The sequence below is a fragment of the Microtus pennsylvanicus genome, chromosome 17 (assembly GCF_037038515.1).
Source record: "Microtus pennsylvanicus isolate mMicPen1 chromosome 17, mMicPen1.hap1, whole genome shotgun sequence".
Taxonomy (NCBI): Eukaryota; Metazoa; Chordata; class Mammalia; order Rodentia; family Cricetidae; genus Microtus; species Microtus pennsylvanicus.
In genome coordinates, this window is record NC_134595.1 from 43562257 (window position 1) to 43580595 (window position 18339).

An 18339-nucleotide genomic window follows, 5' to 3' on the forward strand; every position below is an offset into this window, starting at 1 on the left:
GAGTTCAGTGTAACTAAATTTATAGCAGGTTTCTTTGGAGGCCTGAACTCTTTCTGATATTGCAGTTGGATTGGACTAGCTTCCTGATTTATTCATTGCATAAAGTGTGATTTTAGTATTTATATAGCTGCAGGGCTTCTTGGAGCTGCAAGGGGCTAGAGCAGTGTGAAAATAAAAGACGACCAGACCAGTGAGAACAGAAAGGCTGTTTATTCAGGGCTTTCATTTGGCAGAGATTCACAGCAGGCAGAGGAATCGGAGAGCAAAACAGCTAAAATGAGAAATTAAATCTGACCCACAGGTGCTTCTCTATAATCTAACTGCATAAACAAACTGCACTCTTACTTAAAAGCATCCCCGTGTAACAAATAGCAGAGTGTTGACCAATCATTGCTGCCAATCATAGGCCCAATAACCAACTGGGCTATTTCTGTCTACCACTTCCCTTTTCTGTCTATAATTACTGCTTGCTAACACTGCCAAGTGGAGCCCTGTGAGGCCCTCAGAACCCTGACCATTGCTGCTCAATACACAGAAGGCTGTTCTTTTTCACATACAGCAAGATAATGAGAAATCAAACATGACATTTGTGTTTAACCCTGTTGAAAGCCGAGAAACAATTGAAGCTAAATTAAAAGACAAGAAAACAAAAATACAGTCTTTTCAATTATTTCTATTTATTTATCAAAAAATCTTTATATGGATTAGACTTCTAATTCGATGAATTTTATATATTATTGTTACCAAATGATCAGATATTTTTTTAAAAAAATTACCAAGCTCATGCCACTTTAGTACATTTATCATCAGTTGGTTCTCTGTTTCCATTACAATTTTTGTATTGCCTATACATAGCAGAGAGATGGTTGAAGAGTTGACAAACAGGCTAAGTAATTAGGTAAAAAAGTAATTAATCAAGATGTTTGCTTATAGAGGAACCAGTCCTAAGAAAAGAAAAACCAAAGCATGTGGCTTTCAAGAATTTGGAGTTTGGCAGGGAAATAAGTATGTGGAAAGCCAATATGCTATGTTCCAGTACAGCTGACCAGGAGGCATGACCCGGGCAGTGGTGACACTTCAGAAGTCACTGACGTCACTGAGCATCAGTTGATTTGCCCAACTAGAGCGAAGACAAGATTTAGAGTAGTCAGAGCAGAGAGCTTGAAGTCGTAGCAGGCAATGTTGTTTTGCTCAGGAGTGGAAGAGGGTGACAGAAGCTATGACCATTTTGGCACTGTTCCTTGGGTACAATGATTAAGAGAGAAAGGGAAGGCTAATAAGGCAGGATCTAATAAGGAACTCAGCTATTGTGTTGTGAACTGGACACTCTTCAAAGTATTCCTGTCAAAAGTACATTATGGTCACATGTGTATTTTAAATGGCTGTTGTGACTCTACCTTGGATATCAAAGTCAAGGAAGCCAGCTGTGACCAATAAAGAGACACAATTCAGTTCAAGAGTCTGAACTAGGGTTGTTGAGGTAGACATGATATCAAATAGAGAAGGGAAGGGAAAAGGCTCAGAAAGACAGTATACACTTTTACCTAATGGATTTGAGTTTGGGCTTTACTAGTAAGCGAGAAGAACAGACAATCTCTTAGCATGGATAAATGAATGGCCAGGAAGAGCCATTTAGTTAAGTGAGAAATGTCTATCCAGTATCTGAAATGTTAAATTTGTGCATTCATTAGATAACGAACGTGAAACTGTGGAGAAAGGTCTTATCTTTTGATGAAAAGTTTGGAAAATCATTAAAGATTAGATGAGATTTTATTGAAATCAGAAGGATAAAAATAATATAAAGAATCTGCTGTGAGTGAGGGCAGTGTATCAGCTATTACCTTAGAGATGACCAGCGTGCAAAGGATGTATTGAAAAAGAAAATTACAGATGGCGTGGGAAAGGGGTTTGATGCAGAGCAAACGCAGGAAAAGGAAGGATCTGTGAAACGGAAAGAATTAAAAACATAAAAATGATGGTAGAAGATTGGCCAGTCACTATAAATTGTGGTAAATATTTCATCTAATGAAACCCACTGTATTTGCTTAGCAAAAGCGGGACTAGAGGATAGATGGTTTGTATTCATGACACAGCACAGTAAAGGAGAGGAGAGGGAGTAGAAAGGAGGAAGAAAGGGAACACACTCCTTAGGAGAGTTCCTTAAAGATGAAACCAAAGGGAGATTCAAAAAGAAGAGTCAAGATTCATTGAGATTTTGTATATCAAAAGAGAAAATGATTTTCATTCTGGTGATGCTAACATACCCACATCTTGGAGAAGAAAATCCCCCAAGGGACCCATTTCCCTGTTATAGTTTAAAACCAAGGTCTACAGTACAACCCTGTTTTCAATAGTATCTTAGAAGCACATTAAAACAACATTCAAGTTTCTAAAAACTATTTCAGGAAGGATTTAATTCTCAAATAACAATTAATTTTGTTAATACACAGAATCCACTGAAGAGCTCAAAGTCCGAAGCCACAGCACGGAGCCATTACCAAAGTTGGACAGCAAAGAGAGAGGTCATTATGGATCAGCTTCTTCCAGAGAGCCAATGAAAGCTCAAGAATGGGATGGAACCCCAGGTCCACCCGTGGTCACCAGCAGAATGGGCAGATGCTCCGTGAGCCCTACATTGTTGGCAGGAAGCCACAGTTCAGGTAAGCAGAACACCAGCCTTCCAGATGACGCTGTGAATGCAGAGGCTGTTCATAAGTAGGTATAGTTAGGCAATCATCACCTCACATCAGTCTGCTTCCATTCAGACTCCAAACACAAACACGTAAATAAAGCATACCACAGGACAGCTACTCACAGGGATGGCAAGGGAAAAAGTGCTACTTGAACCTCTGCCATGTGGCGTTGTACAGCGAGAAAACTCTGCCTGAACTAAAGCCACATCAGTTTGTAGAATTGAGGGAATTCGTGTTTGTGGCACTTTTACTTACAAAGCTATTTTGCAGCAAGTAGTGAGATTTGATCAGAAGTAAGACTCAGGACAGAAATATACCAATAGCTACTTGAAGACACTAGAGGGAGAAGCAGTTTTGAGTTACACAGTCACTTTACACGTGACATGGCATGAAGTTCACAAACCCAAACCAAACGAGAAAACGTTAATGTACGTCTCGATTTCAAGTCTCGAGATTAAAACAGGCAATGCCATTCTGCATGGTTAACAGCCTAAATATTACGAAACATTGATTTTGTAAAGCAGCATATGTTTGCTTTGATCTGAATCATCTACATGTTGGACTCACAGAGAGCTGTCAATTAAAATAAACAGTGAATAATCAAGGAACCTCCCGCAGCTTTCAGTTTCTGTTCCGAAAGAGTGCTGGGTCTCTAAAGAAAAGACCAATTCTTTCATGTTCTTTTCGACTTGGATATTTGTCAAGGAAAGCAATTTACATGAAGTTAACCTATGTGCTCTCTGATATGGGTAAGTTGCAATAGAGGAGGCCAGTGATCTCTGGGCTTGGGGAGGAATGTTTCTTGAAAAAGACCCGGCCATAGCTTCCCAGATTTAGAACTATGTAAAGCTAGATGGTAGAGCCATCCCATGTACAGAGTGAAGAACTCATCTTACAGAACAAATTTAAAACCAAGAGAAGAAAAGTTCTACACATCTACAAAAATTCCGAATGATTCCTATATTAACGTAGGAATATTGGTAGTTATACATGCTGACTAGTCTTACAAGCCAACTGGATAGATTCTAGAATCACAGAGAAAGGATGTCACTGAGATATTGTCTAGATCAGGTTAGTTTGTGGTCATGCCTTCCAGGGATTATACTGACTACATTAATTGATATGGGAAGATTCAACCCACTACAGGTAGAACCATTCCTTGATTTGGGCCCAAGAAGTTCTTGGGTAGATCAAGTGAGATGATTAGTCAGCATGCAAGCATTAAAATTCTCTTAACTGGTTGTCACTGACTGCCTATCGTTCTTGCAAACCAGGTATTCTGAGCTAAAATAAACTTTTTCCCCTTCAAGTGACTTTTGTCAAGGCATTTACAACTAGAAGTAAATTAGGACTCTCTATGCATTCTGTAAAAAGCAAAATATATAAATAAAAATAATAGGCAACAAAACCAAAAGAAAAAAAAAGAACAAGCCAGGCGTTGGTGGCACATGACTTTGATCCCAACACTTGGGAGGTAGAAACAGGTGGATTTCTATGAATTTGAAGCCAGACTGGTTTACAGAGCAAGTTCCAAAGCTACAGAAAAACCCTGACTTAAAAAAACAAATAATAATAATAATAGACAAAATTTACCGGCTAAGATTATACATTCTTTCAAAAACAAAATATATAAATAAACATAGTAGACAATGCTTATCAGCTAGGACTAATAACTAATTTATCGAGATTATCACTATTTTCATAGACTCATCTAAAACTGTACAACTTCTAAATAAAGCATATAAATACTATATTTAGAACCCAGATATATTTAATAAAAACAAAATTGTGATCTAAGTGTCTGTGATGCAACTGCCAACACCCTAGGGCCAGAGATCATAATGGTTAATCAAGTATCTTTATATCTGTTCTTAATAGTCTATTGACAGACAAGTATATCATTGTGCTATAATGTTTATTTTAGTCAACAGTGTTAAAAGGGAAAACATGAATAGATGTGCATGTACTGAAAGAGATTTATTATGAGAGATATCTTCAAATCATCATGTATGTTTTAAAGATCCAGACCTGCACATTGCAAGCTGGTGGTTCAGGAAATCCCATGGCCCAATGCAGTTCAAACACGGTGTCAATGGTATAACACCATCTGAACTGAGAGGATTAAAAACCACAATGCCACAATGTCCAAGCATGGTAGAAGTTGTAAGTTTAGGCTCAAGAAGAGAGAAGGGATCTGTCCTTCTTTTAAGACCCTCACTGGATGACATTATGCTTACTCACGTTGGTGGGGCTCATGTTCTGTTGATTCAACTATTCACACCTTGCAGAAATTCCCTTCCAGAATTCAAAGGAACATTTTACCAATTATCTGCAGATCCCTTAGTTCAGATGATGTATAAAATAAGATGTGAAAGAGAGACAAGTGAATTCTCCTGGGAGACATTGACTTTGGGAAGAAAAACTAGATGCTTTGGTATACAAGACAGTAATTTCTAGAGGCTCACCAGGATGGGGGAAAGAGACTGGCATACATTCTGGTGAAACCTGAAAATCTACCGGACACACACACACACACACACGATGTATTTACTGTGAAGATCTGAGGTCAGTTTACTGGGAATCAACTAATGTAGATGAACATCTATCTAAAAGACCCCCTGTATTAACCGGAAACATTGAACCATAAATCACAAGTTAACCGTTGTCCACGTGGTAGATATTATTGGTGCCTTTGGTGCTGCGTCTGCAGGTGTGTAGCTACAGGTTTTCTACAACTGCTCCTGGATGCCACCCTGTCCTTAGAGCTATCAATCCTGCTCATGACTCTGCTCTGCTTTCTTCAAAGATTATTTTTTTTTCACAGCCATGGACTGAAAACTGAAGGTTGACATTTTCATTTCATTCGGTTGGTCAGAATTGAGATCAGAAGATCACCTCTGAGATCAACTCCTGTCTGAAGTGGAAAGGGCCTTCCCTGGAGGGAGCAAGACCTTTCTTTCCCTTAGTAAAGGAGGGAAATTATACCTACTAGACACAATGGGCAAATAAACTTGCATACCTATAGGCACTTAACTGCCACACCAGGGTTAGATTTTGAACATTATATAGAAAATATTTGCTAGTCTTTATTTTAAGTTACAAATAATGTAGTTTGTCTTATACTATGGAACATTCAATGATGAATTTAAGTTTGAGTGACAGGAGGGCCATTACCTAAAGAAATAGATAGTGTGTGTGAGATATGGAGCAAGGAATAATTGAGAGTTGGGTATTGAAGTCTGACTGTTAATATGAAACATTCTGGGATATCTAAGCAAGGGGCCAGCAGACAGTGTGAATTGCAGTTTTGGAACTAATGAGATTCAGCAGCACTGCAATCCTGGACTGGAGATCTTAGAAATGGTTGCGAGCATAGACTGGATGAGATATCCATGAAGAACAGAGGAGACGTGAGAGAGAGGGAAATTGAGATGAGATCCAGGGAATCTACAATTTAGAACTTTAGAAAACAATTTAGGCTGTTGTGAATGAAGATGATAGAATTGTGTGGTGAATGACTAGACTCTCACTAAAGAGTAAGCTACAGAAATGTAGTGATCTTTCACTTGTATTTTAATAAACAAACCTTGCCTGGGGACCAGAAAAACAAAGTAGCCAGCCACAGGTTCTTATCTCTCCTTCAATCTGAAAATGGAGATCCTGCCTCCAAGAATCTTTGGGATGAGACTGCACCTGAGAGCTGCCTCCTTCCATTTTATATTCCTCTCTAGTGGTGGGATTAAAGGTATGCATCACTACTGCCTGGTTTCTATGGCAAACTAGTGTGGCTACTGGGATTAAAGGTGTGTGTCATTACTGCCTGGTCTGTAAGGCTGACCAGGGAGGCTGCTTTACTCTCTGATCTATGGAGGATTATAAGATAAGAGGAGACAACTCCCAAACTCAGTCTCATTCTGAGGATTCCTGGAAGCAGGAATTACCCTTTTCAGACTGAAGAAGTAAGAGCCAGTGACTGGCTGCTTGCTCTTCTAGTCATCAGGTAAGCTTTATTTATTAAATTATAAATAAAATATCGCTACACCCAGAAATTGGCAATCACATTCCTTATGTTCGTTAGTACTATGGCATGCACTTTCTAACAAGTTCAGAGTTTAATAAAATATGTGTACAAAGCTTCTACATTCCACTCTTCAACCTCAAGCTTCTGCAGCATCTATTTTGGTTTGCAACATTCCAAGCCTCTTCTTCTGACTATAGAGCCACAAACCATCTACTGACCAGAGGGAATAGGAAACTTATTTTTGGTCCCTTATGCCCTTTCTGGGTTCTGAAACAGTTAGACATAGATAGGAGAAAAAAGGGAGGGGTGTCAAAATTTGATTTTGTAGTTTAGAAAACACAAAATGTAGCTGGTGATGGTACAAGATTTTAATCTCAGCATTTGGTGAGACATAAGCAGGTGAGGTCTCTGTTAGTTCAGTGCCAGGTTGGTCTGTGAAACAACTCTGGGCCAAGCAGGGCCACATAGAAAGAGTCTGTCTTAAGAAGAAAAACAAAATGCAAACAACAAAAACCCACAGTGTAGAATCAAACGCAGAGGCATGAATTCAGTGTCAGCTCTCATCCGAGTTTTGTGTCTGAATGTGTGATCCCAAACAGCTGCTGCTATTGCTATTACTCAAGAACTTGGTCTTTCCTTCTACTGGTTTGTTTGCTTTTGGTTGTTCTTGAGAAAGAAATGGAAAAGAGTAAATGGTGTTTCTTATGCTTTAAGCTTTACTTTTATGAACCGTAAGAGTTTCAAATGTGCCAGATATGTTCTAGAAAACACATTTGCATTAGTGAATTCATGCAGAGAAACCAAAGCCCATTCACCTGTGGCATTTTAAACAAATCAGACTACACCTGACACCCATGGACCTACAAGATGGCCTGAGTCTGTAACAGGAAACTGGCTGTGCGAGTTTGGGAGACTTGCTGTTTTGGGAGAGAAGAGAACGAGCCAATCCTACCTGCCTCTCCTTCTGCACACTTCGATATTTTCTTTGGGTTTCTGGGAAGTTGAGCCACTACTACCTTGCTAGAAATGCTGAGGTAGTCGGTCGCAACCTTCTGCCTTGAGTTGCATAGTGATACCATACCTCACAGGGGAGGAAGGATTACACGCTCCTCTCCCACATCAGTTTCCTTCCTCTGGTGTTCTGATGTGCCTGTTACAGGCACACACACACACACACACACACACACACACACACACACCTTGGCAAGTGTGCTTGCACATACACACATTAACATGAACTATTACTTTACCCAAAGTAGTTTAGCTCCTCGGAATGGCTCTTTTTAACAACCCCGCTGAGGAATGGAGGAATTGCTGAAGTAGAGGAAACATGTCAGGAGATCCCCATTCTAATTAACATTGCCACTGGTTGCCACAGTAGTTTATTAAACTACTGTTGTTTAGTCAGTCAGAAAATCCCCAAAGGGTGATTTTTGAAAGCAGTGGAGAACTGGGACTCACATACTCATGAATATAATAGGGGTTGTGGGGGTGAAGTTATACAAGTAAATACCTTATTAACAAAATATCAGACTTCAATCAGTTACAGTTTCTATAGCTTCTGGCTTCTGTCTAATGCTGTTTCTGGGGACACATCCACATATTCATACATATGCACAACAGGCTGTGTGCTATAGTCTCTGTGTTCCAGGATCTTCCTCTGTCTCGTTATGGCACAGAATTGTTGATCATACGTTAATTTTATTGAAATACATTATTTTCATGATTATCTAATGTGGAACGGACACTTAAAAGAAATCTCACACTAGCTCAGAATTGAAAAATAGATGGTTTTTTATTAGGGGTAAACTCACAAATCAGAATCCTCTGCTGAAGCAGAGATCAGAAACTGATATCTGCAACCAGAACAGAGAGAGAGGCAGGAAAAGAGGCTGGAAGCATGCTCTGCATCAGCATATATAGCATAAGAGGCCACGCCCCATTGGGCAGGTAACCACTACCTGTAAGACTTCCTATAGAACCTCCCCTTTTGTTTAAATAAGAGAGTTCTAAGTCTAATACAAAATTATATACAATAATAACAAATATATTCAATAGTTATCCTATCCTAACTAGTTTAAGTCTTGTATAGTAAAAAAAAAAATCTAAGAATGTAAAGAGATGCAGACTTCGCAAATGATGAAGGGCTAAATAGGATTCACATGCACAGAGATCTCGGTTCTTCCCGAGAGCCACTGTCATCAACAGTTGAGTGAAGGACAATGTTGCACGTAAGACAAAGATGAACCAAAGCATGAACTGACGCTTGCAATATTTTTGGCCTCTTGCTGTTGGTCTGACCTGACTTGAGCATTTTTAGAAGTAAAAACAGAAAACTTTGGGTTGGAAGCAAAAATCTCTCTCTCACATACACACACACATACGCGCATACACACACACACACACAGAGTGAGAGAGGGAGAGAGAATTATTAGAATATAACTTATGCCTAAACAAGAATAAAATATCTACAAATGAGAGGAGCAATGGTCTTTTAAAAAACACCCCGGATTCTTTGTCCTCACCTTTCAGAGTTTATAGTCCTAGGGAGTCATGAGGGATAGGTCAGTGACAGAATGTGTCAGTGATTGGCTAAGGGATGGGTCAGATGTGGGCTAAGTCAGGGATGGGATAGGTCAGTGACTGGATGGTCCGTATGGAATGTGTCAGTAGTGTGATAGGTCAGTAACAGGTTGGGTCAGAGATAGCTGGGCTCTGTGATGAGATACGTCAGTGATAGAAGGGGCCAGGGGGTGATAGTAGCTAAGATGTTCTCAGAAAAAAAAAAACAGGCAAATCAGCAATTGTAGCAGGAAAGGCTCCTTCCTTGAAACCAGACGTGATTTTGCTCACATAGGAAGCATGCCAAAAAACATATGTATCACTCTCACAGGCAAAATCATTTTATGATTTTTCTTGCAGTATGAAGCCAATTAGTCTTGAGATATGTATTTCCACATTTCTTAGAAACACAGAAATGGAAGCACACTTCTCGGGGAGAAGGAAAAGTCATTACAAGTTGAGGAATCTCAGGACTCAGATAGGCATGTGGGTGTCTTAGAGATCATGAAAAATGTCCAGAGCACAGAAGCCAAGCTGATTTTGCCAATGAACATCCAAAATTTCCAGATTCAGTTGTGATTCTGTGAAAACTCCCGAGTTTTAACCATAGCATAGTAGTCAGAAGTCTCTGAGTCAGATGGCTCTCTTCCTCCAGTTTTGTAGAATCTGAGTGTTGTCAGTTCAATGAACTTTCTGGTTGACTGCTGGATGGAGTCATGGGTCTGACCATCCAGAAGAGACAGTTCCAAAGAACCAGAAAGGCCAACCGACAGTTCACCTTCTGAGTCTACATTCTTCAGAAGTCACAGAGATTTAGGAGAGCCATCATAGGAAGAATAGGGATGAGAGAGACGTGGCACTAGAGAATGTAATAGAAGACAGCAGGTAAGGATTTATGTGACTAGTGAACACCGACAGTTAAATCTTTCACAGAATCCTGCCGAAGTACCGAGACCTTTGAATAGACAGGGAGAATGGATGGGGGAATTTTTGACTCCAGCTTTCATTAGGACTTTCCTTTACACATTATTGTTCTCCCAGCCTTCCAGACATAGAATTCTGATCTTCAATTTGCTCTTTGTTCTGGCTAACGGACTCTGCTGTGGTAAACAGAGTGAACCAGGAATTAGAGAGGCAATATTGTATATTCTCCTCTGCAGGACAGGTGGTACCATTTTTAAACTCGTTGTCAGGATGTGTGGTCTACCTCCACTAGTGAATCTGCACTCTGTACCCAAAAAGAGTTCACATTTCAGAGAAATGAAACTAGACAGATAACTAATTTTATTTAAAGAAAGATAATGTGTTATTTTTTGTAAGCCACATTTGTATGATGAATTTTGTATGAATTTTAAATACATATGTACTTACAATAGTAGTTGCTCACAGAACTTAGGATTTAAGTCCTCAATCTGTTTTGTATTGGTGATGAAACTGCAGACTTTCATCTTCCTGAAATTTATTTATAAAAGATGTATGATAACTACATAAAACAAATGATTTTGAGAATTAAAGACAATGACTGTAAAGATATCTCAGATGTTAAAGGCTTGGATCACAATCAAATAATCATGATAATGATAATTAATAATAAAATAATAATAAATTTTAAAAAATTAAATTCAAGGGTTGATAGGGTTAATTGAGGCAAATATGTAACACACTGAGTATAGCTCCTGGAACACAATAAATTTTATATAAATACTAAAAATAAAAAGTAAAAAGAAGCCGGGCAATGGTGGCGCATGCCTTTAATCCCAGCACTCGGGAGGCAGAAGCAGGCGGATCTCTGTGAGTTCGAGACCAGCCTGGTCTACAGAGCTAGTTCCAGGACAGGCTCCAAAGCCACAGAGAAACCCTGTCTCGAAAAACCAATAAATAAATAAATAAATAAATAAATAAATAAATACATACATACATACATACATACATAAATAAATACATAAATAAATAAATTTTATATAAATACTACAATTACCCATGTGGATCCTTGGACATAACAGCAGTCCTCCTTCCAAGGCAAAGAAAACCACCAGCCTAGAACAGTGGAGGAAAGTTTTCTGTAAGAAGTCCAATGAGACACGGGACTTAAACTGACCAGAATTTTGATTGGAAGAGAAAGGCAGCAAGAGAAGAGTTGCTAGGCAGGGGCAATGTGCTGTCCTCAGGGAGACAGAGTGCCACAGCAGCAACACTGCATACCAAAGTCATGGCTCAGAGCTGTCTGCAGCTGTCAATTGCATTCCAATCACCTTCTTGGAAATTGGAGAGACTGCCCAGATACTAGATAGAGTTGTTCAAGAAGCTCAGAAAAGTGAGAAGGAGGTCTAGGACAATGGAGTCATGTTCATCTGAGCAATAAGAAACTGGGATTCCACACTAGAATCATAATACCTCCAAGAGAATGACCTTTGGACATGGAATTTGCATCCATCAATTTGTAAGGAAGAGGTGCTTTTTTTCTTGAAAGTGATGATGTGTTTGTCACTGTTGGTGGTACTAGAAGGTTTGTGAAGTCTCTTGATGAATATCCTGATATTGTAACTCAAAGATTGCACTGATTCTCCCCTTTATATACAGAAAGACTCCCAAGTGCACAAGTGGAGACAAGCAGCAAACAGGTCCATATCTTAAAATCCTGGGGCTGAGGACTGTAGCAGTACTTGTGATAATAATTCCTGCTTTCCATTTTCAGTCAAGAAAATAATGTGGGGCAACAATATTAATAAAATATTTTGTTGCTGGTAATGATTTGAAGGAAACATGGACTTCTGCTCTCAACGCTAAGATAAAGGAAATTTCATTGTCTATGTCATTAAGGACTTTAAAAATGCATGGAAATATGTGACGTGAAGCCTGTGTGAAGTTACTCCTAGACCCATGCTGTCTGAGTCCCTTTCAACTTGACTTGAAAGCTCTGTGCATTTTCTCCCTAGCATTAAGACAGATTATTTTCTTTGGAGAGAACAGCACATAGAATTCAAGAGATTTTCTAAACCACATATGTACTCACTGATTACAGGACTCCAAGGTGTGTGTGTGTGTGTGTGTGTGTGTGTGTGTGTGTGTGTGTGTTTGTGTGTGTGTGTGTTTGTGTGTGTGTGTGTGTGTGTATGCTTCAGAAAAAATATAGACCATGTGCATAGCCATTTTTCATTCAACTGAGTTCGCATCAGTAGAAGAGATTCAAAGACATAATCACAGACAAGCAAGCCTTATAGTTTGTTCTTACATTATATATTATACAGAGCTGTCAAAAAGTAATCTTGCACTGTCAGTTTGGCTCAGGAGTTAAAAGAACTTGTATTTGATCTTTAGGTCCAAAAAGCTTTCAGGAGAGAATAGACTGCCAGAATTGTCTTTGACCTCCATACCTATGGCATAGCATGCACATTCCTGCAACCATGCATTACACATGCATACACACACACACACACACACACAGAGAGAGAGAGAGAGAGAGAGAGAGAGAGAGAGAGAGAGAGAGAGAGAGAGAGAGAAAGAGAGATATTCACATACTCACACAAATACTCACATGCTCATACACAAAATAAATTTTTAAAAAGTTAAGAAAAAATAATCTTACTTTATCACACTACTTCTATTCTACATGATAAAATGAAATGGATTTAAAACTATGTTGACAAGAAAATAAGCATAAGAAATTAATAAATACAATACATATATCTTCTTTGATAAATATTTTACTTGATATTTACTCATTCACTTTCTTTCAGATCATATTTTTCTTAAATAAGAAAACAATATTTGGTACTCTGTATCATGTGAGGTCTAGATGCCAGAGAGTAAGAGGCATATCCTCTTACTAAGGAAAGGCAATTCCATGGACTTCTGGAACCTTTGTTATTAAGTTTGGAGCAAAGTAATAAATAGTAGCCATATGACCACGAGGAGCTAGACTGCTTCCTAAGACTCACTTGTAGAAGTGTTGACAAAAACATCTTAGAAGCTAGTATTAACTGTTATATTGTTTTGTCACAATGTCCACACCACATGCCCTTTCTTTTCCCCCATTGCATCTTCATGCTATGCTAGGGCTATGGAAGTTGGTACCCAGTCCTGCATTCAGGCCTTTGGAATCTGCATTAGTAGCTTCTTAGTGAGAAGCAAGGTCCATTTCTCATCCCTTGAATCTGTGTTGACCTTGTGTCTTTGGTGACCAATGTAATGGGGTGGAAGTTACTGGGCAGGACTCTGGAGCCCTAGGCTCAGGGAGCATGAGGACTCCAACCCTGCCAACAGGGCATGAGTAACCCTGTGCTAAAATGCCAACAGGTGAAACCGACAGAGAGAATCAGAAGTTCTTTTCCTTTAGCCAGACAACCCAGACACATGAAAAAATAAATCAGTGCATATGCACACACACACACACACACACACAAACCGCAAACACAACACATACAAATACACACAGAGACACCCCATATACAAACCATAAACAGAGTACACACATAAATACACGCACAGACACCACATATACCACAACATACATAAACTTCAAACACAGCACACACACAAACACACAAATACATAAAAATCAAAACACACAGAAACAAAAAACAACACACACAAATACACACACATCACACAAACCACAACACACGCAAACTAAAAATACAACACAACACACACATACACACGCAAACACAGAATGAGCTGTATGAGCAACAGAATCAAAAGCAGAAGAAAAAAATCAAAGCAAAATAAAATATCCTGCCCACTACAAACACAATGAAGTAGTGAATCACAAAGTTTGAGGGGATAAACATGGATAACTGATCAAGAAATCATCATTTCTTTGAATTTACTTTTTTTCTTCAAATGAATCATTTTAATTTTGCAGTGTGACAAGATGGGAAAATAATGGCAAAGTAGAACACACTAATTAACACATTTGTAAAGAAAACGAAAAACTACGCTTCTGAATTTCTCCTTATCATCTTTCTCTTCAAAGGATGGTATTTGACCAATCTGGGAGTTTATTACATTCACATTTAATCTGCAGCAAGAAGAGCAAAGCTCTCTGGCAGACCTCCCTGTAATGTGGACTTGGCTGTGGGCTGCACACTGGCTTCCTGCCTGCCTCCACTTCTGCCCCACACAGCTGTGAGCCTTGTGTTTACAGCCCTCTAGGCTGCCATTCTGTGCAATGGGCTCCTGCACCGGAAGACACTTTCATCACAGGCTTCTCTACCCAGTTCCCACACTTGGTTATTTCCCTAGGAAGCATCTGTTTGTCCCCGCTGCTTGGTTCTTCACACTCTTGTCTCACTCTGGAATTTAGCCTTTTGAATTCTAGTAGTAAACACATGGCCGTCTTCTCATGTGGCGTCTTTGGGGAGTCATGGAAACTACATCCCCGGTGGTTCCACTGTGGAAAACTGTGACTTATGTCACCAGAATTTGTGTTAATCAGAGAAATCAGATTATTTCTTTTTTTCCTGATGCTGTTCAGACAGCATTGGGAAATAACCAGAAAGGGAGAAACGGGAGCATGTTGAATAGTTTAAGTGGTCAGAGTGTTTCTTAATAGAGTTTGAATGGAAATAAGCAGGGTATAAAACGCAAAAGCTAATTACAAAATAATATAAGATAATTAGGCTCATATCCCAAGATAAAAAGCCAAGCCACAGAAGAACTTGCGAAAGAGATTTACAAAATGAATATTGGTGTCCTTATCTGAACCCTCCTTTGTAGCCTAAGAAGGCAGTTAGAGGCAGAGACAGAGCCTAGTATTAGACAGGATTTTAGATTGACTTTGAGAGGATGGTTGTGTGTCGTTTGTATGGTGCTGTATGTGATTTATATGTATAAAATTTGCGTGGTGGCATAAGTGTGATTAAGATGTGACTTGAGAGTGATTTGTGTGTGTGGTTGTACCCGTGCATGTGTGATTTGTTGTGGTCTGTACATAAATGATTGTGTGTATGTGTGTGTGTGTATGTGTGTGTATGTACATGTGTGTGTGTGTAAGCGAGAGAGAGAGAGAGGGGGGGGGGAAGATCCTGGATAATTAAGTGCATGAGACTTTTGTGTGATTATGTGCAATTATATGGAATTTGTTATGTGGTTGTATACATGTAATTGTCTTGCGATAAGGTATATGTATGACTATATGCATGTGATTGGTGTGTGAGTGTGTAATTATGCATGTGTGGATTTATTGTGATTGTATATCACAATATTGATATGTGTGTGTGTGTGTGTGTGTGAGAGAGATCAATGGTACATATGTGACCATGTGATCGAGTGTGATGGTGTTTGGTTACATGTGTCACAGCGTGTATATATGTTTCTGTGATTCTGTGTGTAGCTATGTGTGATTCTATATGTGTGTGCCTGCCTGTGTATGTGATGTGTATATGTGTTGTGCTATGTGTAGAGGTATGGGGGCTGTGAATATGTTGATTGTGTATGCATGTGACTGTATGTATGTGACAAGGTATATAGTACAGGAATATAAGTATTTGGGGTTCCAGCTGTAATGAAAGGTTGATATTGTTTTTAGTATTTTATTGTGGTATATAGTATTTAGTATATAGTATTGTTTTTAGTATTTTATTGTGGTATATAGTGAGGAAAAAGCCATGCGAGGTTAACTGGCCAGCCTAGAACCACAGAACCAAAGCTCTTTGGGAAGTTATTCTTGGCTACAGACTATGGGCTGTTTAAGGTGTGGCTGTGTGACATTTCTTGGAGAGAAGTGAGCAAACTTCTATCTACCTCAGGTGACAGAACAAAGGAAGGAACCCATCCACTAGACAATTAAATAATTATTAATTGGGATTACCACAGGATCACATGACAGAGGTTAATGACTGGACTGTTAATGATCTCCAAATAGCTCCATCACAATAAAAAAAAAAAATTAGACCTAAACATGGTCTCCCTAAAGCTGTATAGTTGGAGTCCCCTCCTCACAAACTACCCACCTATTATACACTTGAGCACCTCCTAAGGTAGCATGAAACTCTGATAAGATCACACACAGATGCAAGGGGCATGCATGAGGAGACGTGTCTAGAATGAGAAAGTCGTGTCCTGACGCTCAGTTGTGGCTCTAAGGGTCTTCTCCAACCCTCTTTCTAGTCACCAGAGGTAGTTTCAGCTACTTTGATCAAGACTGGGGACAGCATAATATGACTATAGGGCATTTCACGAGTGTGATTCCACAGACCACGTTTGAGCTTTTGAGAGCCATTTAGGTCCTGTCACTAATGGTTCTGCAAAGGTTCAAGTCTTGGCTCAAGACACTAAACAGTGCTGGTTCCACAAGCAAAGACACAGAGCAAAGCCATGAGCTCTCCAGGTGGTAGAAAACCCATTTCCAGGAAACCTGATGGGCCTTGGAAAGCACGCTAAGGAGAGGGATTTTCAAGTTTAAATATGTACTGAAACTTTAGAGAAGAGAAGCCAACTTACACTATGCAGTCAGTATACCCTTTCCGATACCTCTCCTCTACCCTCCTGCTCCTGCCTTGATGGGGTCAGAGATTGCACATCCAGCACTGGACTCCTTTATGCTGGGAAAATTCCCTAACAGCCAAGGAGAAGCATTGTCTTGAAATGATGCTCAAATTCTTGATTAATCAAGCCATTTGAACATTTACGTTACTCGCAAGTACATACAGAAGCTGGGGGGGGGGGGGGGGGCTTCAGGTCCCTGGAACTACAGGTGGTTGTGAGCTGCCTGGTTTAGATTTTGGGGACCAAACTCAAGTCCTCTGGAAGAGCAGCAAGTGCTCTCAACTATGGAGCCATTTCCACAGCCCCAAACTGAACGTTTTTTATCAGAGTGAAAAACAGAAACAACAAACTTCGGCCTAAGAATATATAATAGAAAGACGGAGACAAATGAAACTCAATTTTCTGTGCCGCCTGGTTTTTTGTCATCTTGACACCTTCTAGAGTCGTTTTGGAAAAGGGAACATCAATTGAGAAACGCTCCCACGACTGGCTTGTGGGAAAGCCTGTGGTGTGTTTTCTTGATTGGTAATTGACGTTGCAGGGTCAACCTAACCTGTGTGGGGGCTGCCAGCTCTGGGCTGATCAAGGCCTGAGGAGCAAGCAAATAAGCTGCACTCCTCCATGGCCTGTGCAGCAGTTTCTGCCTCCAGGTTCCTGTCCTTTTGTATTTCTGTCCCGACTTCCCTCAGTTTTGGACTACAGTGGAGAACCATAAGGTGAGAGAAATCCTTTCTTTCACAAGTTGCTTTTGGTCAAAGTCTTTTATCACAACAGTAGAAACTAGAATATCTTATGGTTGTATGTAAGGTTTTATATGTTCAAATAAACGCTTCAATACACTAGTTTAAAGATAGAATCCAAGATAAATAGAAAATGTATTTAAAGGTATTACAAATGGTATTTAACCCACATTACAGAATTGAACCAAATGACTTCTGTAGAATTTTTGTTACATAATTTTATATTACGTCATATCTGCTTCACAAATGCCTACACATGCATGGGCTGATGTTATTAAATGTTTTTTCTAACAAGACAATACTAAGGCTCAAACAACAGTGTGTAATTTTCAGGATCCTTTGGTAAATTTTATTTTCAAACAAGGAATAGACTTCAAGTGTTTGAATTCCAGTGTAGGCCTTACCTAATGACTTATAATAATCAGACAGGATTCCCCTATTTCCACTTCGATGTCCAATTCATTTATTTACATATTTCATTCAGTGCCCCAGTGTTGGGTATGTAGTAGATGCTAATGGTGGTGAAGATGGGGTAATTAATGGTGGAGGTAGAAGTCCAGCTAATATTTCCTTTGGGGCCAATTATCTGGCATTCTGATGATGCAGAGACTAAGGCCTCAAGACTAATTAGGAGGAATTACATTCAAGCAAAGAGGGCCAGGAAGGGCTCTGATTTTAAGATTCTATGTCCCATGTTGGACATCATGGACAATGAGGAGAACAGAGAGGCAGCTCCGAGCCTACATTTGTTATTTGAGTCTTACCTGAAAATGACAGAAAGCCATTTACGGATTTTTAAACCCAAGGTTTATGTGATCAATGGGAGCCTCTAACT

The 18339-nt window shown here is 39.5% G+C and overlaps 1 protein-coding gene across 2 annotated transcripts in view; it reads left to right on the forward strand.

Moving 5' to 3' along the window:
- Nyap2 (neuronal tyrosine-phosphorylated phosphoinositide-3-kinase adaptor 2) overlaps nucleotides 1-18339 on the forward strand; it is a 241210-nt gene that overhangs the window by 174539 nt on the left and 48332 nt on the right. For both annotated transcript variants that reach the window (XM_075951508.1, XM_075951509.1), the window contains exon 6: nucleotides 2451-2660. In XM_075951508.1, coding sequence (XP_075807623.1) covers nucleotides 2451-2660 — 210 coding nt within the window. The remainder of the gene's footprint in view (nucleotides 1-2450; nucleotides 2661-18339) is intronic.